Raw genomic sequence first — 27179 nt, 5'->3', positions numbered from 1 at the left:
TTGTAAATACATATTTTAAACCTCTCTGATTAGCTATCCTGAGGAATTAATTTGACACAAAGGCTTCTAAAATATAGTGTCTCATCAAAGGTTTCCCTTTCCTGCTGTTTTGGTAAATACTAGGCAGTTTTTATTTATTTATTAATTTTTATTTTTTTATTTTTTTAAAGATTTTATTTATTTGACAGAGATAGAGACAGCCAGCGAGAGAGGGAACACAAGCAGGGGGAGTGGGAGAGGAAGAAGCAGGCTCACAGCGGAGGAGCCTGATGTGGGGCTCGATCCCATATCGCCGGGATCACGCCCTGAGCCGAAGGCAGACGCTCAACCTCTGTGCCACCCAGGCGCCCCAATACTAGGCAGTTTTTAAAAGAAAGCATATTATTTTAAATATTTACTGATTTGGAAGTAGTTCCTTCTGCTTCTCTTTGCTTTCTGAATTATTGCAGTATAGCTAGAAGTCAGCAGTTATTGCTGGTATGTTGTATAAAGCATTTAAAAGATATGGTTATGGTTTCACTCATTTATGGAACATAAGAAATAGGAAGATCGGTAGGAGAAGGAAGGGAAGAATGAAGGGGGGGTAAACAGAAGGGGGAATGAATCATGAGAGACTGTGGACTCTGGGAAACAAACTGAGGGCTTCAGAGGGGAGGGGGTGGGGGATTGGGATAGGCCGGTGATGGGTATTAAGGAGGGCACGGATTGCATGGTGCACTGGGTGTTATATGCAAGTAATGAGTCATGGAACATTACATCAAAAACTGGGGATGTACTGTATGGTGACTAATATAACAAAATAAAAATTATTTAAAAAAAAAGATATGGTTAGTTATAAAATGTCAAAAAAACTGAAGGGTCTACCATTTGCGAAGCATTGGGGGGCTATGGTGAGGAGTAAACACGGTCTCTGTTCTTATTGAGAAACACCCAATCCAGAGGTGGAGAGTGCCCTGAAACCACCATGAGAACCCAGTTCTAAGAAATTTCTGTTAAGGGTTTGGCATTTTCCCTGGACAAGACATCACAATTTAGATTGCTGCAGGTTAGTTCTTACTCATAAAATGAACCAAAATTCTTTTTTTTTTCAGGTACATATTTTTGTCTGTCTTTACAGTTATTTTATTTATTTACTTAAAAAATTTTAAATTTAATTCAATTTAAATTTAATTTAAAAATTTTAAATAATTTATTTTTAAGCAATCTTTACAGCCATCGTGGGGCTCGAACTTACAACCCCAAGATCAAGATTTGCATGCTCCACCAACTGAGCCAGTCGGGCACCCGAACAGTTATTGATTGATTGATTTTAGAGAGAGAGTGCATGTGTGTGTGCACGTGTGCACACAAACAGGGGAGGGGCAGAAGGAGGGAGAGTCCTCAGCAGACTCTATGCTGAGCGTGGAGCCCATCTCGGGGCTCAATCCCACGACCCTGAGATCACGACCTGAGCTGAACCAAGAGCCCAAGGCTCAACCAGCTGCGCCACCCTGGCTAGTCTTTTTAATACTACGTTATAGAATCAGTATATCTACATATGAGCTAAAAACCCATCTAATAAGAGCAAAAGTAATAAACAGAGCAAGTCCATGCTTCATTCACATTAAACTTGAGATTGAACAGGAACTTCTGTGGCCGTTATCACAGTTCTGTTATATCAATACTCATTTTTCCCATTGATTTGAGGGACAGGGTCTTCAAGCCTTTGTATGTTACCCATGACAGCTTGCTCTTAAGGTGTAACTTTGTAAGGTTAGGGCCTCAGCAGCCTCCCTGCGATGAGAGACCGTAGTTGGCATCTTCATTAGGAGCTCAGTTAGCTACAGACACTTCACCGTTACGGACTACATCTGCGGTTGTTGAACTTTATCATATACAATTTTGTTGGAGGTGCGTGGGATGAGCATTAAATAGAAGTCCTCATCAGCAAGGCTCTCTGGGCTAGAAGAGGAAGGTCAAGATTGAGAAATAGAGGGGCGCCTGGGTGGCGCAGTTGTTAGGCGTCTGCCTTCGACTCAGGGCGTGATCCCGGCGTTCTGGGATCCAGCCCCGCATCAGGCTCCTCCGCTGGGAGCCTGCTTCTGCCTCTCCCACTCCCCCTGCTTGTGTTTGCTCTCTCGCTGGCTGTCTCTCGCTCTGTCAAATAAATAAATAAAATCTTAAAAAAAAAAAAAAAAGAAAGATTGAGAAATAGAATGTATGGATTCTTACATAGCTACTGAGGGTCCTAGGGCCAGATACTTAATTTAGGTAGACCTCAGTTTTTCCTGTTTATAAAATAAGGATAATACTGTTCTGCTAGGGACATTATGAGAATCAAGTTGGATGACATTTATTAAAGCATTTTGGATGTAAAAATGATGTCATCCTTAGATGAGAGAAGATCTTTAGGGTTTAAGATATTTATTTTTCTTTTCCCTGTTCTGATTATTTTGGTGTGCTTTACTCTGTAGAAAGTCTGGAGTGTCCGATTACTACGCTTTGGATGACCATCACGCCCTTCACCTAACTAGGGTGATTGTGAGGAATCAAAATTATCAGAAGAAATTGGATGTGAGTTGGTTGTGTTTTTATATCTTCTATTTTCTTCAAAAGCATTTTGGCTTATATAACTCGAATAATGTCTTTGAATAGGTTAATATGGTTGTTTTATATTTCCGCAGGTTACTGTAGAACCTTCTGAAGATCCTTTGTTTCCTGCTGATGAGTTGTATGGAATAGTTGGTACTAACCTTAAGAGGCACTTTGATATCCGAGAGGTGTGTAGAGTGGAGCTGTGAGCTGTAAACCATGCTGTCAGTCTTTTTATATGTGTATCCATTTTTTAAATTTATTTTTTAATATAAATTTAATTAATTAACATATAATATATTATTGGTTTCAGAGGTAGAGGTCAGGGATTCATCAGTCTTATATAATACTCAGGGCTCATTACATCACGTGCCTTCCTTCATGTCTGTCATGCAGTTACCCCATCCCCCACCCACCTTCCCTCCAGCAACCCTCTAGTTTGTTTCCTAGAGTTAAGAGTGTATCCATTTTTAAGGTGAAATCTAGATATCTTCCTGCCCGGAGCGTCTTGTGGATTTCAGTAGGGAATGACGTGTAAGGGAAAGATCTCTTACTAGAAGAGAGAAGGGGGATAAAAACCTCTTAATGGTTGGAAAGTTTTCATTGCGCAATGATGAAGCTTGCTTTGTTCATAAGTAGGACTCCCTATTCCTGTGCACGTTAGGAATGATGTCATAATTGTCATCTGTTTCTTTTTAGTGCTCTTATTTTGGGAAGTGGAGGAAATGTCAGTAAGTTGTTGAAAGGAAGAAACATACCCTTTTAGATCAGTATGACCTTAGCAGAGATTAGACTTTTGATTATAGTCGACGATGTTGCTATGGTTACAGATTGCTGACATGGTCTTCTTTGGTCTAGATTGATAATTTTTAGTGTTTGCATATAGCATGTAGTCTCTTATTTTGTTTGCTATCCATATATAACAGAATACTTTTTAAATTAAGAAATAATCTTACTGTCAGTTTCTGTGCCTTCATATTTGTTTGGTTTCCCTTTGACTATAAAACTATTGTGTTCTAATTGTGAAAAAGTGTAGAAAATGCTGAAAAACATGAGATTGCTTGTAATTCTACCATCCAGAGAAAGCAGCAAATATTTTGGTGTTTTGGCCTTAACGTATATGTATACATTTTTACGTAGCTGCGATAGTCTATACATACAAACATACCCGTGTGTATTTTTTAAAAATCTTTCTCCAATTTAAATTACAAACATTTCTCCAATATTTGAAAGTTCTTCTTGAAACCATTTCCATGGCTAGGTCCTATTCGTTATAATAATACCTGGTGACGTGGTAGGCACTCGGTAAATTTTTTTTTTTTTTTAAAGATTTTATTTATTTATTTGACAGATAGAGACAGCCAGCGAGAGAGGGAACACAAGCAGGGGGAGTGGGACAGGAAGAAGCAGGCTCATAGCGGAGGAGCCTGATGTGGGGCTCGATCCCATAATGCCGGGATCACGCCCTGAGCTGAAGGCAGACGCTTAACCGCTGTGCCACCCAGGCGCCCCTCGGTAAATATTTTTTTGAACGAATTGATGAATGTACTATCCCAGCTGTGAATGTGCACGCGTTACATATTGAGGCAATACCCTATATCGGAGGGTCTTCACATTCTGGATTTTATGGAGCTCCAACTGGTATTTCACTTTAGCAAGGTGACTTAGTTAACTGTAAGTTACAGAATTAGGATTTTAGCTTGCCTTTTCCATTCATTATAGGCATTGAAAGTTTGATTCTTACAATCTGATATACTTGAGAAATGAGTTGCTGCGGATAGCTAGGTTTTCTAGATGGCTAAGAATTCATCCTGTTAAGCATAACCACTTTTTCTCGTTAATTCAACAGTGTTTATTGAGTGTTTGCTCTGTGAAGATACTGTTTGAGGCACCAGGGGTACAGAAATGAGTAACACAGATGCACATCCATGCCTTCCCGATAGTTCCATTTCATTTAAATGGAGGTCTTTTTATAGACTTTTACCTTCTTAAATATAGTTTCCTGGACTTTCTACTTTTTGCTGATTCATGGTCATCATTGTGATGATGCTCGTGTATTATGTTTTTCTGTAATTGCAAATAAGCCTTGTATGGAGGTCTTACTGTTATATGGAGCTGGGGGAAAGCTCTGGAATGTTCATTGGAAAACCTGGCTTGTAGTCCTTATTTCCCTAGTCAGTGGTACTGGGATTGTACCTCTCTAAGCATCGCTTTCCACTTCTAGAAATAGCTATAGTACCAAATGATGTATCTCCTTCCTGAAGTGTGAGTCTTTGTAAAGATGAGTTAATATGTCTTATGTGGCTGGGTGGTGGTCGTCGTAAAGCAAATAGGAGATAGTTTCATACTAAGTGGCCCTAGTTTGCTGTGCTCTTTGAGGGGCTTTATTTTTGTGTGAAAGAATGGTAGTTGTTATATGTCGATCGTGTTTTAGAAGGTACGGTTTTGGAGCTACATAGCATTTAGAACAGATAACTTATATTCCCATTACATTATCGGACCTTTTAGGAAAATAAAAAATAATTCCAAGTACGCTCTTACTTTTTGGAAAGAATGCTACTGGGAAGCATTCACTTATTTTTCAGCCTTAGCATGTTACAAAACAAGGCTTTGATGTAGCAAACAGGAAAAAGGAAGTTTGGACTAGAAAGAAAAATGGTGTATATCATCTAAAATAGTTTCCGAAGAAATTTGGAATATGTTTGGAACTCCTCGAAATAGTCCTGATGTATCTGACGAGTCCCAAGGATAAACTATTTAGTAATTACTCCTTTTAGATTAGATGTGTGTTTATGTGGGATGGTCCTTCGAGCATATCAGATTCAGAATCAAGGAAACTTTATTGAAGTCTTAATAATAATAGCCACTTTCCAGTGAGGGCCAGGCAGTGTGTTTTAGTTAGCACTTTTTAAGTATTATCTTTTTTCCCTTGTCTTTTTTTTTTTTTAACCTTTTTAGGTTTTTATTTAAATTCCAGCTAGTTAACACACAGTGCAGTATTAGTTTCAGTTTTAGAATCGAGTGATTTAGCACTTCATGCAACACCCAGTGCTCATCACAAGTGCCCCCCTTAATACCCATCACCTGTCTAGCCAGTCCCCCGCCCTCTTCCCTTCGTCAACGCTCAGTTTGTTCTCCCTGTTGTTAAGAGTCTCTCACAGCTTGTTTCCTTGCCCTCTCTTTATTTCCCCTCCCTCTGTGTTCATCCGTTTTGTTTCTTAAATTCCTCATACAAGTGAAGTCATATGGTATTTGTCTTTCCGTGAGTAATTCACTTAGCATAATACACTCTAGCTCCATATACGTCATTGCAAATGGCAAGATTTCGTTCCTTTTGATGGCTGAGTAATGTTCCATTGTGTGTGTGTGTGTGTGTGTGTGTGTGTGTGTGTGTATCACATCTTTGTCCATTCATCAGTTGATGGACATTTGGGCTCGCTCCATAGTTTGGCTATTGTAGATAACGCTGCTGGAAACAGCAGGATGCGTGTATCCCTTTGAATCAGTATTCCTGGATTTTTTGGGTAAATACCTGGTAGTGCAGTTGCTGGGTTGTAGGGTAGTTCTTTTTTTTTTTCTTTTTTCTTTTTTTTTTTTAACTTTTTGGGGAAGCTCCATATTGTTTTCCAGAGTGGCTGCACCAGTTTGCATTCCCACCAACAGTCTAAGAGGGTTCCCCTTATCCTTTTTTTTTTAATCAGAGGAAAAAACTGAGGCTTAGGATTTTAGGTAAGCAGCCTATGACTCTAGTTTCTCAGCAGTAGACCTGGGAGTCAGAGAGCTGGGTCTTCATCTCAGCATTATTTTTTTAGGTTCATCACATCCTTACAACTTTGTCCCACCTTTGCAGAAGTGAGAACTGAGACATTATCCAGGACACGCAAATCCTGTGCGATCCCTTCACTTGGAAGCTAAGTCTCCTGACTTTGAGCCTATATCGTGCTTTGTGATAGAATCCCTGGCCCTTTGTCAGTAATTTTGAGCAGCTCTTGAAGCTCTGAGTCCAGCTTCCAGCCCTCATAGTCTCTGCTTTTCTGGTTTGTAGCGTGTGGCTCCTACAGTGTGGTATAGAACCAGGGCCCAGAATGACTTCAGGGTCTTAACCATGCATAGAAAGTGAACTTCCAGTGAGAAGACTCGCTCTGTAGGGTGAAATTCTCTGAAAGTGAGAACTTAACAACAAACTTGTTTTCCTTATGAATAACTTTAAGGTAAAAATTCTTTTGTAATATAATCTCTCTGGGACATTGTTATTTTCCTTCTTAGGTCATTGCTAGAATTGTGGATGGAAGCAGATTCAACGAGTTCAAAGCCTTGTATGGAGACACATTAGTTACAGGTATAAAGGCAAAGAATCGAAAATATGAACTTTTTTTTTTTTTTAAAGATTTTGTTTTTAAGTAATCTCTACACACAGTGTTGGGCTTGACCTCACAACCGTGAGATCAAGAGTCCTATGTTCTACTGACTGAGCCACTGCGGCGCCCCTGAACATTTTCTATTGCTTTGAAAGTAAGTGGTCTCTTGTCTCAAGGTATTGACGTATTTGGTGTGAGCTTTGTTATTTAAAGCAGTCCAAGTGTGTGGGTCTGTACTCAAAAAGAGTTGTTTTGTGAAGGTCACGTGTAGCTGAATGGCTTCATACGTCCTGAGTTTACGATGATGACGGCTAGATGCTGTGGTATAGGACCTTGTCTGAGACTTGGTGGTATTCACTGTATAAAAACCTTCTTATTGAGGCGCCTGGGTGGCTCAGTCGGTTCAGCATCCAACACTTGATTTTGGCTCAGGTCATGATCTCAGGGTTGTGGGATCAAGCCCCATGTCAGACTCTGCACTGGGCATGGAGCTTGCTTAAGATTCTCTCCCTCCATCTCTATCTGCCCCTCACCCCACTTCTCTCTCCCTCTCTTACAAAAAAAAAGCTTCTTATCAAAGTAAAGTTAGCAGAAATATTTGTAGCTCTTTTTGTTTCTCTGGATAATTTGTAATGATTTTGAGAATTTCAGCACTGTTTCCTTGGTTCTTTAGTCTTTAATTCTACTAGCAGGTTTTATGTGACGTTGAGCTTCCTAGAAGGACGTTAAGTGATTTACACCTGCTCATAGTCTCTGTGTAGGTCTAACGTTGAATCGTGTAAACACTAGATTGAGAATACAGGACAGAAAACCAAATACGAAAAAACAACATAAGGCTGTTTATAAAAGTTCATTCATTCATCTGAAGTGTTGAGTTTGTAGGCCTTTGAAGAAAAGTATTTGAAACATAGATTCTAAACCCATAATGATCTATCTTGTACAAATGACAAAATGAATTCTGTGAGTTTTATTTGGTCTTATGAAAGCTAGAAGATGTAGTGAGTAACCTGAAGACAACATATGAGAGTTAAAAAAAAATTACTCACTACAAAAATCCAGATTGCAAATATACGTTGAGGCTTAAGGACAAATCACAACACTTTTCTCCTGGTTTGATTTATGAGCGACAAAAGGGTTCACACTGGGAGTGGAATTTATGTCTTTGCATTGAGGTGTTTAAGTGATTAAGAGCTTTTTGTTTGATGTATATTCAGGATTTGTGACCAAAGAGTTCAGGATGTAACCTCTTGTGCAGCAGTTTGAAACAAGTCAGAGCTGTTTCTGCTTCTTTTCCCAAAGATAGATGGGCTGTGTTGGTCATCCGTTTTTATGAATTTGCCCCTTACTTGCTGAAAGACTGTGGTACCTTTGTCCCCTAGAATACTAAGGATATATGTAGTTCTTCTGTCTCTTCTTGACTCTAATGGAATTCACATAAGATTGCGGAGGTGTGAGAAGAAGAGGGGCATGGGGGGTGTGAGAGGAGGAAGTGTTGGCGGGGAGGGAGAAGGACAGATTTTTCTGAGGCTCAGGGGACTCTGGCAGTTCTGAAGAGTTTCCTCCGGCCTCTGCACTTGCCTTACGTAGGCCTTAGTAGTTTCTCGGACATTTTGCTTTCCTGTTTGGCCTGAAGGAATTTGGTGAAGGCACTTCCTCTGTGTCCCTAATATAGCGGGGCATGTGCCTATTTTACTTGTCCTTTCCCTGGAGATCCCAGGCCAGGCTAAGGTTGGAAGCCTAAATAGCTCACGGGGCACTATACCTTAGGGGCAGTACCAGACTGCCGGGAGATGAGCAAGATTCCTACCTGTTCTTGTGGGATGGGGCTGAACTCTGAGTGGATTGCCAGACCTGCAGGGATGGTCACCCCTCTGCATTGCCTGTGTAAGTGGCAGTGCCATTTAAGATGGACAGCATAGGCTTTTGGCTGGGGTTTTAGGACTGAAAGACCAAGAAAACCAAGAGAAGGCCAGAGTAAAGAACAAGAACAAATTTTTAACAGTTTAGTGTCCTGGTGTATCAGTAGGTTGACATTCTCTCTTATCCATTAATTTTTTTCAACAATTTTTTGAGCACCTGCTTTGTGTCACATACCAGCGACACCTCAGTGGCAGCCTTTGCATCTTGAGCTTGAAGACAGAGCCGGTTCTGGGCACTTTGAGCCACTTCAACAAACACGGTTTGTTGACTCTTGGGTTCCAAGTCTTTGACATCTGTTTAGAGTCCTAAGTAGGCTTGTCGAACTTCACTCTTGGGAAGCTCTCTCTAGTCAAGTTTTTCAGGTTTACAAAAACCTCCTGAAGTCACCTCAGGTGTCTCCCTCACATACTGTTACCCTCCCTTTCCTTCTCCTTGCTTCTCCGGTGTGTCTGTGTGTATGGACAGTGGGTGTGTGCAGTGGGAGTAGGAGTGGCAGTGAGATTCATTCTTCTAAGCTTAGCTGCGTTTGTTACTGGAAACTCACGACCCCCCAGGCTTGACTGTGTTCCTGCTTTTGTAAGCAAGTCTGCCTTTGCTGAGTTTATCCCCTTTACCTTGAGGGCCTATCATCACCACAGGCATTCTCAGGCAAGCCAGTCATCTGAAAATGGTGGAGAGCTCTTAACATGGGTGTTTAAAGGGCTCTCATCTGTGATTGTTCCATTTCAGAATATCCTCTGTCTGGTACCTAGTGGGCGCTTGACATACATACATTACACGAATGAATGGGTGACACTCTAACCCCATCATCTAATCAATCCAACCAGTCGGACAAGTGACACCTTTACATGGAGCCCACTCAAGGAAGCAAAACACCCAGACTCCGATACCTTAGAAATAAAACATTGTGACGTGAGCTGTTCTGTACCCTAGACAAAATCTCCACATTTTAAACTTTGATTTGAATTTAAGGAATGTATAACTATGTCTGTTAGCTGTGAATTAAAAGCCCTCTGAAATACATAAATCTTTTTTTTTCCAATTTTCCTTTGAGGATTTGCTAGAATATTTGGATACCCTATAGGTATCATTGGAAATAACGGAGTTCTCTTTTCTGAATCCGCAAAAAAGGCAAGTACTGTTAAACTCTTTCAAGATTTTCGGTTTTAATTTAAACACAATTTGCTTTGAAGGTCAAGTAATGAATGAAAGTTTATTACATGAAAGCTTTAAAATATTTAACCAGATGCCTTAGTAGGCAGAACACTGTGTGTACGTGCATGTGAACATGTGTGTGTGTGTGTGTGTGTGTGTGTGTGTGTGTTAGTGTTTGAACAGCTTTTGTGGAGGTTTACATTAACCTGTTTTATCTAGAGCACTATTTAAAAAAATCAAATGTTTTAAAAAGTTCTTATAAGGTTCATGAATTATAAGTGCCGTGGATGACATGTACATAGCCTGAGACTGTGAGAATACTTGTCTTGGAAGTGTTTATATTCTGTTTTCTTTCAAACTGGAAAACTAAAGAATTATCTTACTGCAAGGCTCAGGAATTCCCACTGACAAGCAGTTCTTCTCTTCGTTTCTTGAGTTTCACTTGCTGTTCAGAATGTTAGCGATTGACTTCATCCCTACAGCTGTGTGCCAGTGACACACAGGCGACTGCCAAGCCAATGCGGTACCAGCACAGTCATGCGTCCCGTTGACCGTGCGTCCGCACGGTGGTATTGTTACCAGCCAAGCACGGGGTGTTTCTTATCACTGTGTTTGTAGGGTGCTTGGTGGATGCAGATTTGTTACCCTCCCTCTTTGAAAAGATTATCTTATTTGCTTATAGGGGGCTCACTTCATCCAGATATGCTGCCAAAGGAATATTCCTCTGCTGTTCCTTCAAAACATTACCGGTAAGAAAATAGCTTAATCAGCCTTGTTGCATTATTCCAGAGCTTCATTGTCCGGTATGACGCCAGTACTGGACAGTGTAGACCTAGAACACTTCTGTCACAGCAGAAAGATCTATTGGATACTCTTTGTAGAGTCTCTTTAAGGTTTACCCCTTCATGAATCAAATATGTGAGAAATGTATCCATATTTGGATAAAGCAGTTTCTGAGTTACACGTATCACGGTCAGATGGGCTCCCTTTCCCCTTCCCCACAGCAGCAGGGCTGTGTTCTCTACCAGCAACACTCTCTGATCTCACTCCAAGGGCGTTGTCTGACCCGTCGTCTCTTCCCTAGCACTTTGTTTTCCTTAAAGGACTTCAAGCACATGCTGTGGTTCACCCTTTCCCTCATCTTTTCTTGTGTAGTTAATTCTGCCTGAAGTGACACATTATAAAAGGTCTATGCACATCCTGAACAACAGTCTGGGGATTTGAATTTAGGCTCCAAAGAATGATGTGATCAGTAGCACCTGTCTGGATTTCATGTTTCACCGATGATGTGGATGCAATGATTTTTAAGGTTTTTTATGGTTGTAGATTTCTTTTTCTTAGAATTCTAGGATTCTACTATTTACATTGTATGTTGCACTTAGATATGTTGGGTAGCTGAAAGCCCCCCACCCCTATCTTCTAAGCGATCCTTGGTTATCTCAGGCTCAAAGAAAAGAGAGCTCTTAATCAGTTGTTAGAATCAGGCAAGCCTTCACAAGAAAGAGGAGTTTGGCTCATGGTGGTCAGCAGAGCTTTAAATAGTCCTGGCGCTAAGACATCTTTATCTGGTGCTGCTCTTAAGTTTGTGATACTTGGTTAGATGAGTTTTGAGAGGCATTCTATCCAGGCAGCAGCCTGAGGGGGTCCTAGGAGGCAAACCTGGTAATAGGCCGGAGAAAAAGGATTCTAAGGCTTCACGAGTCCAGGGACCTTGTTTCTAATAATGGTTCATGGTTTCTTAACCACCAGTAAAGTAAACCATCTTCCTGGAAGATATACCTGTGTTTTTGTGTTTTGGTTTTTAGTTGGGTTGGGGGCAGAGAGCAGAGGCTGAGTTTGGTTTTGCAACCTTGCATTTGAGAGACTTGTGTGACATTCATGGAGATACATATGCAGAGCGCAGTTGGATAAATCTTGAGCACGGAAGACATGTGTTAGCTGCAGGTGAAGATGTAGGCCCCCTCAGAATATGTAGGTATTACTTAAAGCTGTGGGAAGAGATAAGAACTCCCCGCGAGACGAGAAGAGGGCTCAGGGACAGTCTTTGAGTAACTTTAATTTCTTCCACAGAATTGAGAGTAGAGGAAGGAAGGGAGCATGATGATGTTGTTTTTGCTGCTGGGAAGGGTTAGAGAAGGCAAGTGAGGTGGCGTAATCTTTTTCAAGGCAAAATCATCCACAGGGAATAGAGAGACGGTGGGGTCCCAGGTGAGGGAGCAGAGCTTGAAGATAGCTGCTATGTGGCGCTAACTTGACAAAATAAGAAAAAAATTATAAATTAAAAATCATAAAATTAAAAAAAATATATGCAGTTTTCCATAATGAACATGTATTATCTTCATAATGAGAATAAAGTAAAATTAGTTTAAAAAAAAAAGGTAGCTGCTACTTGAGATGGCTATTGTGGAATGTTTCATGGAGTCAAGACAAGGCTCTGAGCTCTAGTGAGGGCCCTGCTCAGAGGGGCCCAGGGAAGCAAGCGCATCGTGCCCGGGGAGGGCTGTGCTGTCAGTCCTGCTGTATCTGCAGCCTGTACCGGCGTCTCAAAGAAACTGAGTGGAATCGGATGACTCGATGGCTGGGACTTGCAAAGCAAAAATAGTGACAGGCGAGTGAGTCGATAGGTGGGGAGGGAGGCACCTGAAGCCTGACTTGGGTTTGGTGAGGGGAGGAGGATTGCGCCCAAGGCCTGGCAGGCCTGGGAGGCCCAGTGTGACAGCAGAGCAGTTTCAGCAGAGCTGGGACCTTGAGGTAGTAGGGGAATCCTGTAGTTGTGGAAAATGCTTCTGCCTTGCTATTGAGTCACTGGCAGGGGCCCTTAGCGTCTATGAAACATGAATCTTGATTTCCTCAGAGGTGTAAAGCAGCATTTCAGAAGGAGCAGTTTCTGTATTGAAGCAGGTCCGTGAATACCGTGAATACCGGAGGCCTCATAGTTGTCTCGCCACAGCCCTTTGTCTTTAACTTGTCGTGTCACATTCTTTTGTCACCAAGCCGCTCTTCTGAGGGAATTTCTGGAAGATAAGTTTCTTGCACGCTTATCTCGCTTGAAGATCTTCACGTGCATCCAGATGAACCATTCTAAGGAAAATTTTCGAAGTGATTAGAAGCAATTCTATTTTATCTTTTAAAACACACTTTTTTGGGGGTAAATTTCACATATAAATATTTTGTTATAGTGAGGAGCCTTGTAGTAAAATATAGTTGGCAAGATGTCCTTCAAATACCATGTTGGAATTGACTTCTGCACATGAATCCCATCATCCAGAGGCTTTTTCTCTTTCGTTTCTTTTAGGGTTTATGGTTGGTAGAGAATATGAAGCTGAAGGAATTGCCAAGGATGGTGCCAAGATGGTGGCTGCTGTAGCCTGTGCCAAAGTGCCTAAGATAACTGTCATCATTGGGGGATCTTATGGGGCTGGAAACTATGGGATGTGTGGCAGAGCATATAGGTACGTGGTTGTCGTGGTTTTCTCTGAAAGAAAGAATCACACTTCAAGTATAATTCTAAATGGTCAGATCGTTACATGTTTACTTGAAACCCAGAATGACATTCGCAGATCTTGGTCAGTTATACCATCATTTGTATCATCTGGAGGAGTGAAATGAAGTTTAAGGCTGATTGTGCTACTTGGAAGAAATCCACGATGGGAGTCAGGAAGTATTTTGAAATGGCTGATGATGAAAATACTACATATAACTTGTGTGATGCAGCTAAAGTCTTGCTTTGAGGAACGTGTGTAGTAGACGTAAATATATATATATATATATATATATATATATATATATATAGATAATAGAAGGCTGAAAATCAGTGAGCCAGCTCAGGAAGTTCACAGAAGAACAGCATATTAAACACAAGAAAAATAAAAAACAGGACATTATAAAGATAGAAGAATCAGAAAACCCAGAGTTGTTTTGTTTGAAAGGGTTAACAAATTTAATAATCTTCTAGTAAAACTAAAAAATAAAGCAGAAAGGCTTTATTTTATATCAGGAATGGAAAACAGGGCATGACCACAGATAATAAGAGGATATTTTGAATGTTTTCATGCCCAGCAAATTGAGATGAAATGGAAAAATAAAATTTATCAGAACAGACATCACCATCACCTGGAGAACTTAGAAATCCTACTCCGTTCAGGCCACACTTCTGGAGATTAGCCTGGGGTGGGTACCAAGCTTGGTTTAAAAGACAAAATCCCCTTGTAATGCACAGCTAGAATGAAGAACCACTAATTTAGAAGGTGAACACGGGCCTGTGAAAATCTCCGTGTTGTACAGTGAATTAACTTGATCATTTTTTTCTTTTCTCCCCCCACAGCCCAAGATTCCTCTACCTGTGGCCAAACGCTCGCATCTCGGTGATGGGGGGAGAGCAGGCAGCCAATGTGTTGGCCACAGTAGCAAAGGACCAAAGAGCACGAGAAGGGAAGAAAGTAAATGCCATTTCTTCTGCCTCTCCGGGTTTGGCTTTTACCACTGAGCCCTCTGCAGGCAGGGAGCAGTGCGCCCAGGCCCCTCAGTGTTCGTGGCTTAGGGTCTCACCCCAGGGCCTGGCTTCATTTAGAAGATGCTGACTTGGAGCAATATCGACTGACATGCTCTGTCTCTCTTCTTAGAGCCACTTTATTTGAGGTCCCTTCTTGTAATTTTTCCGAATCTCCAAGAAAACACTTCCGAAACTGTGCCTGTGAGTGCCTCAGGCATAAGGATGTTTGGCTCTTAGTCATTTGGAGTTAGTGAGATTTAAAAAAATGTGATTTACTTCTTTGATTTGATGACTGAAAGCAGCCGAGTTTTGTTTTTTCAGTTTCTCCCTTAGATTGTCTTTGAGTGGGAGGGCTCAGTCATCTAATTGAGAGATGAGTCACATGATACCGTGCGTGGATAAATGGAGGAAAACGGGGAGGTGACTGGCAGCTTGATGAAAGGCAAATCAGCAAGCGGCGGCTTTTAGTTTTGCTGCATGTTAATAGGAGGTCCTTTAAGAGATTATTTTTTCGGTCTTGTCAGCATCACCGAACAAAAGGTACTGAGGACTCCACAGGGTACAGCGTGCTCCCAAGCACCTTAGAAAATTTACATGACTCAGAGAAAATGTGGCTCTTGCCCCTTGAGCAGCTGACATTCTGGGGGCTGACAACTCACAGTCTCAGGGTTGAGTGAACAACAAGGTTATGTATTGAGGTAGATTCTTCACTGCAGGTTTTTAAAGTGGATTCTTTTCTTTGTGTCTCAGAGATTCTTCTGAAGTTTTGCATTCATTTTTTTTTTTTTTTGAGAGAGAGAGTGCACCCGTGCCCTCCATGACCCTGAGATGACCTGAGCCCAGGTCAAGAGTTGGAGGCTTCACTGACTGAGCCGCCCAGATGCCCCTTCAGTAATTTTAATTAGTTAGAACTTACGACTTTTGTGTAAGCACCAAGCCTTCAAATGATCGATGCCTGTTCTTGGAATTGTTCAGGTGTGCTGTTCTATCATAACACGGTGTAACATGGAGGAGGCCTTGCCTTTAGGGCTCTCATTCCTGCCATTTAGGGGGTCATCTGGTCAACTGTTTAGTTGGTGGGATGGGGATAAGCTAAGCGTGGAGGGTGAGCCCTACCTCCCTGAATGCATCCCACGCATGCCCCGCGTCCTCAGTCTCCTTTTCCAAGTGGTGGCGACTCTGCACACTTAAAACTGAGGTTTCATTTTCACTTCAGTACTGATTAGTATCCAAGCAAAATGAAAGGTTTATTTATGTGTGTGTTACGGGTGGTGGGGGTATGAAATTCTCCTTGATAGATATATTTTTTTAAGATTTTACTTAATTATTTAGAGAGGGAGAGAGTGTGTGTTGGAGGAGAGAGAAACAGGGAGAGAATCCTCAAGCAGACGCCACGCTGAGCATGGAGCCGAGCCCCACATGGAGCTCAGTCTCACCACCCTGAGACCGTGACCTGAGTCAGAATCAAAGGTCAAGATGCTTAAGCAGCTGAGCCACCCAGGTGCCCCTCTACCTGATATTTTGAAGACTTACCTTAAATCGTAGCTCAGTGATCTCTTATCGGATAGCTGTTCTTTGATCAATTTGACCTACAAATCTATGGATTTGTCTCTTTTTATATATGAAAGGAAAGTACAGGATTTTAGTGGTTCTCCTTCCAAATTCTTGACATAAAATAATATTAAACTATGAAAGTACATAAAAGAAGGTTGGATTTATTTGAAATAAGTCATTTGTTTTTGGTGTGAAATACTTTTGAAGTTGAAAATATTTTTCACGTTTTCAAAATTAGTTTGCATGAAGATTTTTACATCTGAATTAATTATCACTTGTTTCTGGAATACTGGTGGGCAAAACCCACTGAATTTTTAATTAGGGGAAAAATATCTCTCAGCTGTTTGAGTTTATTCAAGTTGTGTTGTTGTTTTACCCCTTTAAGCTTTAAAATTTTTTTGAATTTGGCTCTTTCGAATGAAAATTCCCTACTTGTCCACCTTCAACGGAAGCTGCTAAATGTAAGATTGTCCTTTCATTATATTGTATAATTCACATCCATTGTTGGACCCCGAGCCTCGGTTTTGAACCTTACACTAAACGGCCTCAGGATGTCGTCTGCGATAAGGGCGGTGTAATGGTGCACCACGGCGGCACTCATGTCGCGGGGGAGATTGTGTGTGTTAAAGCATCCCTTGTAATCTCTACGTATCACTGTGAAGGTGTTGTAGCACCATTACTCAAGCAATGCTTGCCCCTTTTTTTCTTGAGGTTCTCTTGAGTGGCTCTGTTGTTTTACTGCAGTGGACCTACTCATGATCCTTCTTCTTTCAGTTCTCCAGTGCTGATGAAGCAGCTTTAAAAGAGCCCATCATTAAGAGGTTTGAAGAGGAAGGAGACCCTTACTATTCCAGTGCAAGGTGGGAGCCAGGGAATAACCACGTCCTGATGTTGTCAGGGCGGCAGCTTTACAGAGATCTGGGTGTTTGGGTTGGTCCAGCCTTCATGGGAACCAGAAAGGAACCTTTGGACACACTTAATTTTGTCTTGTTATCTCTATAATGGGAATGCCTGCTGAAATACCACCCCTTCTCCCAGGCTGGGCTGTGTATCCACCACCATTGGTGTGATTCTGCAACCCTCCCCCCTTCTTCCTTATCCCAGTTATAGATGAGGTATCTGGGCCTACAGGGCTGAAAAGTTTAAGAGTTAAGAGTTATCCTGGCTGTGTCATTTTCGGGAATTCGTTCTTTTATAATTTTTGCTTCAACATGTGGATTCCTGTGATACCCCTCTCTTTGATTATTTCCTGTTTACCCCATTTTAAACATGAGATTGGCTGGACACTTGTTGGCTGGACACCTGCTAACGAGTGTGCGTGTGCCTTCAGAAGGTCATTACTCAGAGCCAGGGTCTATGTGTCAACACCAAGTAATCACTCACACGGCATTGCAGCTCTTGGTTCTGTTTGTTTCTTACACCGCTTAATGAGGTAATCAATGATCACGGCCTGCCCGGGCTGGAGACTGGCTGATGTGTGTGCATCCAGACCTCTGTTTTCAGCAACTCTAATGTTCTTCATTCGGAAGAATAATCTAAGCTTCCTATCTTCCTCTTATCCCTTGGGCAGATGGAATAAAGAAAATAATTATTTGTGTCTTTTAAAATTAGGTTATGCTGTGATTTATGTCATTTATTGGTGAAGGCAAACTGGAGAGGAAGGAGAAAAGAAAATAACAAACTAGAATTCATTCAGTCATCTGAACACAACTTTTGTGGCAGGCGCTGCTCCTAGCACTGGGGGTACAAGGGCTGACCATACTTATTTTCAAGAGCGTAATTAGTTTCAGAAGGAAAATAACACCATTTGACATCTTTAAAAGGCCCATTTCTCTTCTCGTTAATACATATTTTTGCCAGCAAATTCGCAGGTATATTTTGGTGTTGTGGGTCATTGATTGCTTTAGTTAAGACCAAAGTATTTTATAGTCTTTGAGACATAAACATGTTCTTTTTACCATCACTTAAACAGACTTCTATAGTAGCCAGTAAAAGCAAAGAGGACATAGAAAACCCTAAAAAAAGGTTTAAGAGAAAATAGTAAATTGTAAGCTTACCTACAGTTTTTTGTTTCTACATAAGATTTTGAGTGAAATTCACAAGGGCAGTTGAAATATTAAACTTTGAAAAATAGCATATCTTGTAGGAGCTTAATTTGTTTTTCAGCCCTGGCTAAGTTTGTCTTTTGAGAAAGACTGAATCCTTTATTATTTTCATGCTTACATTAGTATTATTATTTTAATAGACTGTATTCAAGGCAGGAGAGCAGATGGCCCAGATAGATTTATCTTTGGAAATAAATATTGTAAGACATGAAGTTTTTCTGTTAATCTGAAGATGCTTAACCCTTCTGCTGCAACACTTGGTGGCATGGGGACAGCAATTTTCTTTTCAAAGATGAAAGGATTTTCAAGCCAATTTATGGTGCCTTCCTCGGGTTTAGTATATCTCAGACCAAGAAACTTCTGTGGTCTGTTTTGGCCCTGCCATGGTTGGACCTGTCTTTTCAGAGAGCTCTTTCATTATCTGCTGCTGTAATTTCTGTGTTTCTCTTAATCCTTTATTTTACAGGTGCACCATGCCCGTTTGCTTCTGCTCACTTCTTTTTACAATCAGAACTTTTTCAGGCATTTGATTAGGGCCTCTTACCTGGAGTAGTCTTTTCCATGACCATCTCAAAGTGGCCCTGGTGTCGCTGTGCTCGCTGGATTATTCTGCTGTAGGCTTCAGAAGGGAGTGTAATCAGTTGACCTGGTTACGCATGACAGAGTGGCCTTTCCTTATTGGCTCTTGATACCAGGGTCTGTATTATGAATGTTTTATGAGCAAAGATTTGATTCATGGTCTGTCTATGTAAGTATGGTTTAATAATTGATGCAATTGTCCAGATACCGAAGACAGTTTGTTTAAAGAAAGCCAAACTGCCACCTACTAATGACCTTTAAAAAACAGTATTTCTCATTCATTTTTCTTTATAAAATTGAGGTTGTCAGTGAAAAGCAAACACATTCCCACTTCAGGGTTTCTTTTGTAAGCAGCTTAAAGCTATTACTTATTTTCCTATTGTAGCAAAAAATAGAGGACTTATATTGAAGGTATTTTATTAACCAAATGTAGTGAAGTCTATTCAGGAATTGTCAGAGTTTCTTAAAAGTTGGGAGTTTGGGGAAATACACCTTTTCCAGTAGAGACTTTGGTTTGAGATTATTACCTGGGTTCACGGGCCTCTCCATGTTAGTAATAGGAACACATCAACTTGTACATTTGGATGGGCAGAAGAGGAACAGGAAACCTTTTCCTGAAATACATAAAAATATTTTAAAATCAAGGATTACTCTGAGGTTTCTTGAAGCAGTTCCCAAAGCCATAAGCTCACTCCGACATTCTGTGAGGGCTGGGGATGAAAGTCCTGTCATTTTTCTTTCTCTCTTTCCCCCTCCTTTGAAGGTGGTTTCAGTTATGAGAATGTTCTGAGAATGTTGTACACAGAAGCTCATCAGTAGATCCCTCTAAGACCTGAAGAAAAGCCTCAGTGTTTCTGGACATAAATTGTGTAAATGGTAGTTTGGTGATGGATTCCTAATAACTTACGTTTTGTTCTTTTATCAGGCTGTGGGATGATGGGATTATTGATCCAGTGGACACCAGACTGGTCCTGGGTCTCAGTCTTAGTGCGGCCCTCAACGCACCAATCCCGAAGACTGACTTTGGCATCTTGAGGATGTAACTGGAATACAAGGCATCTTCCATGGGACGTGTACCAAAAATTAATGTAGCTTTAAAATTTTAGACTTTTCCAACATGTGGCTATTATAGTAAAATTGTTGTCTCAACACAGTGCATTGTACTTTTCTACCTTTAAAAAAAAATCAGTGAAGATATTTATTTGATGAACCTCAATTCCTTCCTTGTCCATTTTCTTAGAGAAATTTTTCTGTAGCTCAGTGTTACCACCCATAAAATGAAGAGAATAACTTACACTTAGCCTTTCTAACTCAACGTGTAGTATGAAAAGTTCCATAACCTAGAAATTCCAGGTATGATTGAGATTATTCACAGAAAGTTGTTTTTCCACCGGAATGATTGTTTCGCTTATGCACGATGCTATTTTAACACATGGTTTTTAAAAGCATCTATTACTTTGCTTTTCAGCCACCATTCTCCTCCTTCCTGTAACAGTCAGACTTGCTGCCTGCACTCAGGGCTGTGTTTCCTCCCCATTCGCTCTTCATCCTACTCCTCATCAGCTTCCACTGCCAACAGCCCCTTCCGAAGTTGACCTCCATGTTGCTGAAACCTGTGGGTTCTTTCCCGATGTTATTGGACTGAATTCTGCAGCATTAAGAGCAGTCGAACACTTGCTCCTAGCAGTGCTATCCTTAGCTTCCTGTAACTCTAGGTTTTCTGCCAACCTCTTTGGCCCTTCTTGTTCCATCTCCTTTGCCAGGCCCTGTTCTTCTCATTTCTCTCCCACTCCCTTACCATTTGTCCTGATTTTTCATTAGTAAAACATGAATAGATTCCGATTCTAAAAGATACAAAAATAACATGAAAGTATCTCCTCATTCTTTTTTAAAAATTGTGGTAAATATATATATAACATAAAATGTACCTTTTTTTAATGTAATTTTTATTTTGTTATATTAGTCACCATACAGTACATTCTTAGTTTTGATGTAATGTTCCATGATTCATTAGTTGCATATAACACCCAGTGCACCAAGCAATACGTGCCCTCCTTACTACCCATCACCGGCCTATCCCAATCCCGCACCCCCTCTCCCCTCTGAAGCCCTCACATTTTAACCGTGTTTAGCTGCACAGATCTGTGGCATGAAGTCCATTCACACGGTTGTGCACCCATCACCACCATCCAGCTCCAGAACTTTTCATCATTCCAAACTGAAACTCTGTTATGAAATAGTGACTCCCCATTCCCTCTCCTCCAGCCCCTGGCCCTCTCCTCATTCTTAAATGTATGTGTTTCTCATGGTTTGGTTTATTCTTGGTGGGTCATTTCAGCCCTTGTGTATGGCTTCGGTTCCTGGCTGAAGGTGGATGATTCCTGCATCAAGACTGTTCTCTCTGAGCTCCAGACCCGTGTATCTAACAGGTCTACTGGATGTCTGCACTGATGGTCTTACAGGAACCTCAGATTCAGTCGTCAAGGTCTATTGATTTTGCTTCCTATCTCTTGAATTCCCCATTATTTCTGTCTCTCACCACCACGGGCTTTAGAAGTGGGCTACCTGCATCCAGTCTTAGCTAGTACTGCGTCTCCATCACCGTGAGGTGAAGATGGCCGTTCTCACTGTGCATCTGGTCATGCTGTTCCCTTGCTCAAATGTCTCACTGGTTCCCTGTAGAAGTGCCAGACCCCTCATGCTCTCCAGGACTGTGATCATCACATCCCCTCTTCTGTCTCATCTCTGACTCTTCCTCGTGCTCGGTGCTCCAGCTGTTCTAGATTTCTCGTTCCTTGAACCTACAGAGTCCTTGCCACCTTAGGGTCCACCGCCCAAGGTTCCCTCTGCCTGTACCAGTCTCCTTTCCCTTAAGCATTTATCTTTTTGTCTCTGTGACTTCTCTAGGCTGGGTTAGACACTATGTGCTCTTGTAAAGCACCAGCTATTTTTGCTGTCTTACATATTTTTTCTTTAATATTGCCCTCCTGCTAGAATGTAAGCTCCCTGAGAGCAAGGATATCCTGTTTAGCCTGCATCTCCAGTCCCTAGCACTTACAGGTGCTTATGTATTTGTTGAATGAATGAGAAATCCGTATTTTAACTGATGTCTTCAGACCACATTACAACTAAGTAATTGATTATATGATCTAATACAACGATCCAGTGCTTTCCTAATAAAACTAATATTTCAAACATTGTGTGTGATGTTCAATTTAGGCAGCATTTGTGTATCAGGAATCAGTTTAATTTTTTGAGATGTGTACAGATAAATGCTCACAGTTCAGAGGTAGGCTGCATTTTGAGAAGGATGTTGGACGAGGTCATTGAGAGGACATGACCTCGGCACTGAGAGGACGTCCCCTCCCCTTTCCTTGGAGAGTTCCCCCGCCCACCATTCCTGCCGTGGGAGCTATTTCAAGAACACAGCCTTGAGAGAGTAATGCGGTGTTGAGACCATCTGAAACCAGTTAAGGCTTCTTTGTAAACAAGATTCTGGGCCGTGGGCGGGGAGATGACGTCGTGTTGGGGCGGATGCAGAGCATGCGTAGACGTGCATTTCCTCGCTTACCTGCGTGGAGTGGCCCGCCTCTCCCTCCCGTCTCTCCCTTGGCCTCCCTGTTCTGGGACCGGCTTTCGAACCAGCAAAGGGGACATGGTAAGCATTTTAAAATAGTAAATTATATTCAAGTTTTGGTTAAAATTTACGTCCATGTCAGAAAACAAAAATTTTTAAAAATCACGTGTAGGTAATACAGCTTGTTACGAATCATCAAGTCAAAGATGGATGAATTTTTTAGGACTGTTTTTACCTCTAAAGAAACTGTTTTCTCTAAAAAGATCACCGTCATCAATACCACACTTAAAATAGTTAAATTATGTTACGTAGTTTATCCAATAAAAAACTTTGTTTTACCAAAACGGGCAGCGTTTTTCGTCTGCCCCCTCCCAGCTTTACTGAGCCATAACGGACATATCCCAGGTAAGTTGAAGGTGTGCGGTGTGATGTATTGTGAAATGGTTACCATAGTGTGGTTACCTAACACATTCACATCAAGGAACCTTTTTCTTTTTTCTTTTTTTTTTTTTTGGTAGGGAGAATATTTTTGTTTTTCTACATTTCAGTTCTTTTAAATGAGAATTGCAGCCAGGATAATAGGAGTAAATTAGACTTTCAAGAAGTATGCAGCTAGTTAATCTAAATTAGCACTTTGGGTACTTACAGAATAAAAGAGACAAAATTACTTGTATTTTTCAGTTTTCAAGAAAAAATTTCAATTTAGAATTTGTCGAAATATTTTTTACACTACCAGAAGATGTTGAATGTACAAGTAGAAAAATTATCATTTGCCAGATGTGCATGGTTATGTGTAAGGCACAAACAGAGAGACTGGTATGACCTTTACGGGGGTAGGGAACGGCAGGTTTTTCAATGATAAGACTTTTCTGGGGGAGAGGTCTCATAGTCCTTGTTGGTTTTGAAATGCGTTTGTTGGTGTCTTGGAATGATGATTGTTGATTATGCTGGCCAAAGCCATTTCTTAGAAATCTTTATTACTCGTTCTGAAATTCAGTATTTAGAAAAACCACAAGAGAATGAGCTAGATAATCATGGTCTCTGGTTATTTATAACATTTCTTTGCAAATGTTAGAAATTACAATCAGTATCTAATAATGACAGGTGTTAATTGTTTTAAAAAAGTACCACCGAACACTTAAAAATATATTTAAAAAAAATTTAACGTGCCTCAAATTCTCTAGTATATGGAATCGGACGAAATGCTAAGGATAAAGTTGTTCTTGGAGCTAAGTGAAATTTCTATCTACTTTTGAACTTGCTAGGCAAATGTGTACCCAGGTGAGGTTTGTAATCAAGCTAATGGATGATCCGGTCTGGGATCCTTGAGAGGCAACAGGTGTGAGCAGACTGGGACCTGTGGTTGCTCTCTCTAGTTCATTATCATGGAGTATTGGTGGACGTCAGGTTTTAATACCTCTTAGAAGCCACGCTTCCAGACACCTGCTGCGTAACGTTTTCATGGCTTAAAACAATACAAGTTTATTCTGTTCTAGTTGTGGAGGTCAGAAGTCTAGACTCAAGGTTTTGGCAAGGCTGTGTTCACTCTGGAGGCTTTGAGAGGAAAATCCATTTCCTTGTCTTTCTCAGCTTCTAAGAGGAAAATCCATTTCCTTGTCTTTCTCCTGCCTGCCTTGTGACATTGGTTACGGATTTCAGTATTATAGCAAAACACATGTTAGCAATCTAGAGAGCCACTTAATCGGCTCAGGAGGAGAGGTTACGACAGGGCAGGGGCAATTTTATTTTCTGTAGCACCCAGCATTTCAGTGTGTCTGGCTGCTTTTCCTTTTGCAAAGGTGACCCAAATCAGAGGTTTGTGCTACCCCTTAGGTTAAAAGAGGGAAGTGTTGGGGCGCCTGGGTGGCTCAGTTGGTTAAGCTTCTGACTCTAGATTTCATCTCCCATCATGATCTCAAGGTCTTCAGATCAAGTCCTGCATGGAGTCTGCTTAAGAGTCTCTCTCTCAGTACATAAATAAATAAATAATAAATAAATAAATAAAATCTTTTAAAAAAGTGTCTGAGGGAGAACAAAGTCTTAGAAGATTGTGATAACACTGAACTGACTGAAGAGAAAGCATGACCAGAACTACTTGTTAGAAGTAAAGTGGAGAAATAAAAAATTTAATGTGTAATTCAGCAAGTGTTAGTTGTAAGACATGAACAGGTACAGTTGGGGAATGCTTGGGCTACTTTCAAGAGGTTTCTGTAGGAAGCGTACATTTTTCAATAGCTACATTGTACTTCTATGTTCTAAGATAATTAAAAATGTTTGTTTTAAAATTATTTATAATTTAAAATCCAACAGTGTTTTTAAAGGAAACTTAGAGATAGTAAAGAAAGTGAAAATTCTCCATAATTTTACCACCCAGAGATAGCTGCTGCTGTTACTAATTTCGTGTATAGACTGTACGATTCTTTTTTCTATCTGTGGGGATTTTTTCAAAAAGAAGTTACTCTGTTACCTTCATTTTCGCTTACTGTCATGTAAACGGATTGGCATGTTTCCCTGCCCCGTGCTACAACAATTGTGATGTTGCCTGATACTACACCGTATGGACGTCCTATTTGATTTAACCAACCCCTGCTGTCGGATATTTAGGTTGTTTCTGGCTTCGCACTAGTATAGCTAAAGCTGCAGTGAATATCTCATAGTGTCTTTATGTAACTGTGATTATTAGTACAAATTCCTAGAAGTGAGATTCTTGGATTGAAGTGTAGACTTTTGAGACCCACTGCTAAATTCTGTTCTATAAACCCATATATATATATTTTTAAAGATGTTATTTATTTGACAGAGATAGAGACAGCCAGCGAGAGAGGGAACACAAGCAGGGGGAGTGGGAGAGGAAGAAGCAGGCTCCCAACGGAGCCTGATGTGGGACTTGATCCCAGAACGCCGGGATCACGCCCTGAGCTGAAGGCAGACGCTTACGACTGTGCCACCCAGGCGCCCCTATAAACCCATATTTATGGTACAAGCCTTGCCGCGTGTAACGAGGACTCTGGTGCCTTCAGATGCTGCAGTAACTTCGAGTAGAATTTAATTGTTTAGGAAACTGTTTATGTTAATTTTTAGAAGTTGTATCTAGGTAACAATGTCACGTTAGTAACAAGTTGTGACGACTCAGCATAAATGCGTGGGTGGCATCATGGTTGTGGAAGGGCGGGGAAAAGATGGGGAGAAGGCCAGTTAACCCCTAGTGCTGCTACCAAAAAGCTATGTGAACTTGAGGAAGATGGGTGGGCACCAAATTCAGCCTCTCTGCTCTGGCAGTTGTTTCCTTCTCTCTGTCCGGTTAGTCAAAGTTTTTTTTCCACTTCCCCTGGTCCCCTTTATTTCTGCTACTTACGGGGGCAAGTGGCCTGTGAAGGGTGAGGATTGGAGGCAGGGAAAGGTCTTTGAAGGTGGGGATTTAATAGAGAACTTCAAGAGAAATCACGACTAGACCTACTTTTTTTTTTTTTTTTTAAGATTTTGTCAGAGAGAGAGAGCGCGCATGAGCAGGGAGGAGGGGCAGAGGGAGAAGCAGATTCCCCGCTGAGCAGGAAGCCTGATGTGGGGCTCGATCCCTGGGATCATGACCTGAGCCAAAGTCCGTTGCTTAACCAACTGAGCCACCAGGGCGTCCCATGACAGACCTACTTGTTGGAAGTCAGTTGGAGGAAAAAATAGGGCGTGCTGAGAATGATTATTATTATTATTAAACGTTGTATTTATTTGAAAGAGTGAGCAAGAGAGAGCATGAGCGGAGGAAGGGCAGTGGGAAAGGGAGAAGCAGATTCCCGGCTGAGCAGGGAGCCCCACGCGGGGCTCTATCCCAAGATTCTGGAATCATGACCTGAGCCAGAGGCAGACACTTTACCGACTGAGCAACCCAGGCACCCCCATTAATATTAATAGTAACAATAATAATCAAGTTATTCTTCTGCACGTATAGGCACAGCTGGTTTGCTGAGACTGCAGTGGAGACTGCTTGTCAGGTGGTTGTGTTCTTGAGCTCTGTCAGAGTTTATTTTTTTTTTTCAAATGAACAAACATTTACTGAAGGTCTGTGGTGTGTCTGGCTTTGGGATAGAATATAGAATAAATAGGGCGGTTAACACTTAGACAAACAAGTCCAGCACGGCCCCTTCCTTGTGTAGCCATGGGTCAATGACTTGGTGGGTATTTTCACCTGCTCAGTCCCCCTCCCTTGTCTCTCAGTAAGTGCCTTCTCCTCCTCCTCGGGGAACTACCCCTGTCCTGTTGTGTGCAGTCTGCAGTGTCGAGCAAAGAGCCCTGGTCCCTAGAGGAGAGCTGCGCCCTTCGCAGAGGCTTGGCCCAGCGGACTTAAGCCGTTTGATTCTCGAGCAGAGGGAGACACATGGAAGACAGCCAGCCCTGAGTTGTTCTGTGGACCGTCAGAGGCTGCTCGTTCAGTCTTGCTCTGCGTCCCTGGCACCCCCCTGGTTACTAAGGCTCCGGTGTGAGGTGTCCTGGCATCTTGTACTCTTCCAGCGATCTTTGTAAAATAAACTTGCCAGAGTCAGGCTCCAGTGCTTGTAGCAACAAATACTAACTCCTATCATGTTCTGCAAGATCAAGGGTAAAATAAGTTCCTCTCTATTTTCAACGGTGATGAAAGCTTTACGGCCAGCATTTTAAAGACTTTTCAGAAATGAAACCAATGGGACTTTGAAATTAAGTGAAGAATATCAGGTACACTGAAAAGTAAGTGGAGGGCGTTGCCTCTCAAAGAAGCGGCACATTCCAAGGAAGGATGTGCCTTCCCAGCGCAAGGATGACTCGAGCGCTAAAACTGCTACAAGGGAAGCTCAACTTATGCAACCTTTTGATCACTGAAATGTGTCACTGAGCAAGAT

At 41.4% G+C, this 27179-nt stretch overlaps 1 protein-coding gene across 4 annotated transcripts in view; it reads left to right on the top strand.

The window, feature by feature from the left end:
• The window catches only part of MCCC2 (methylcrotonyl-CoA carboxylase subunit 2), a 62168-nt gene extending 42218 nt beyond the window's left edge, over nucleotides 1-19950 (top strand). For 3 of the 4 annotated variants that reach the window (XM_008691316.2, XM_040622196.1, XM_040622197.1), the window contains 9 exons: nucleotides 2454-2553; nucleotides 2664-2759; nucleotides 6838-6910; nucleotides 9904-9980; nucleotides 10687-10753; nucleotides 13300-13456; nucleotides 14329-14443; nucleotides 16825-16910; nucleotides 19660-19950. In XM_008691316.2, coding sequence (XP_008689538.2) covers nucleotides 2454-2553; nucleotides 2664-2759; nucleotides 6838-6910; nucleotides 9904-9980; nucleotides 10687-10753; nucleotides 13300-13456; nucleotides 14329-14443; nucleotides 16825-16910; nucleotides 19660-19777 — 889 coding nt within the window. In that variant the 3' untranslated portion in view covers nucleotides 19778-19950. The remainder of the gene's footprint in view (nucleotides 1-2453; nucleotides 2554-2663; nucleotides 2760-6837; nucleotides 6911-9903; nucleotides 9981-10686; nucleotides 10754-13299; nucleotides 13457-14328; nucleotides 14444-16824; nucleotides 16911-19659) is intronic. The other variant, XM_040622198.1, reaches the window with a different exon arrangement.
• Nucleotides 19951-27179: the final 7229 nt, after the last annotated feature.

This window comes from Ursus maritimus, unplaced genomic scaffold (assembly GCF_017311325.1).
Source record: "Ursus maritimus isolate PB19 unplaced genomic scaffold, ASM1731132v1 scaffold_5, whole genome shotgun sequence".
NCBI lineage: Eukaryota > Metazoa > Chordata > Mammalia > Carnivora > Ursidae > Ursus > Ursus maritimus.
The sequence above is the reverse complement of the archived record's forward strand: the minus strand, read 5'-3'. Positions and strand labels throughout refer to the sequence as shown.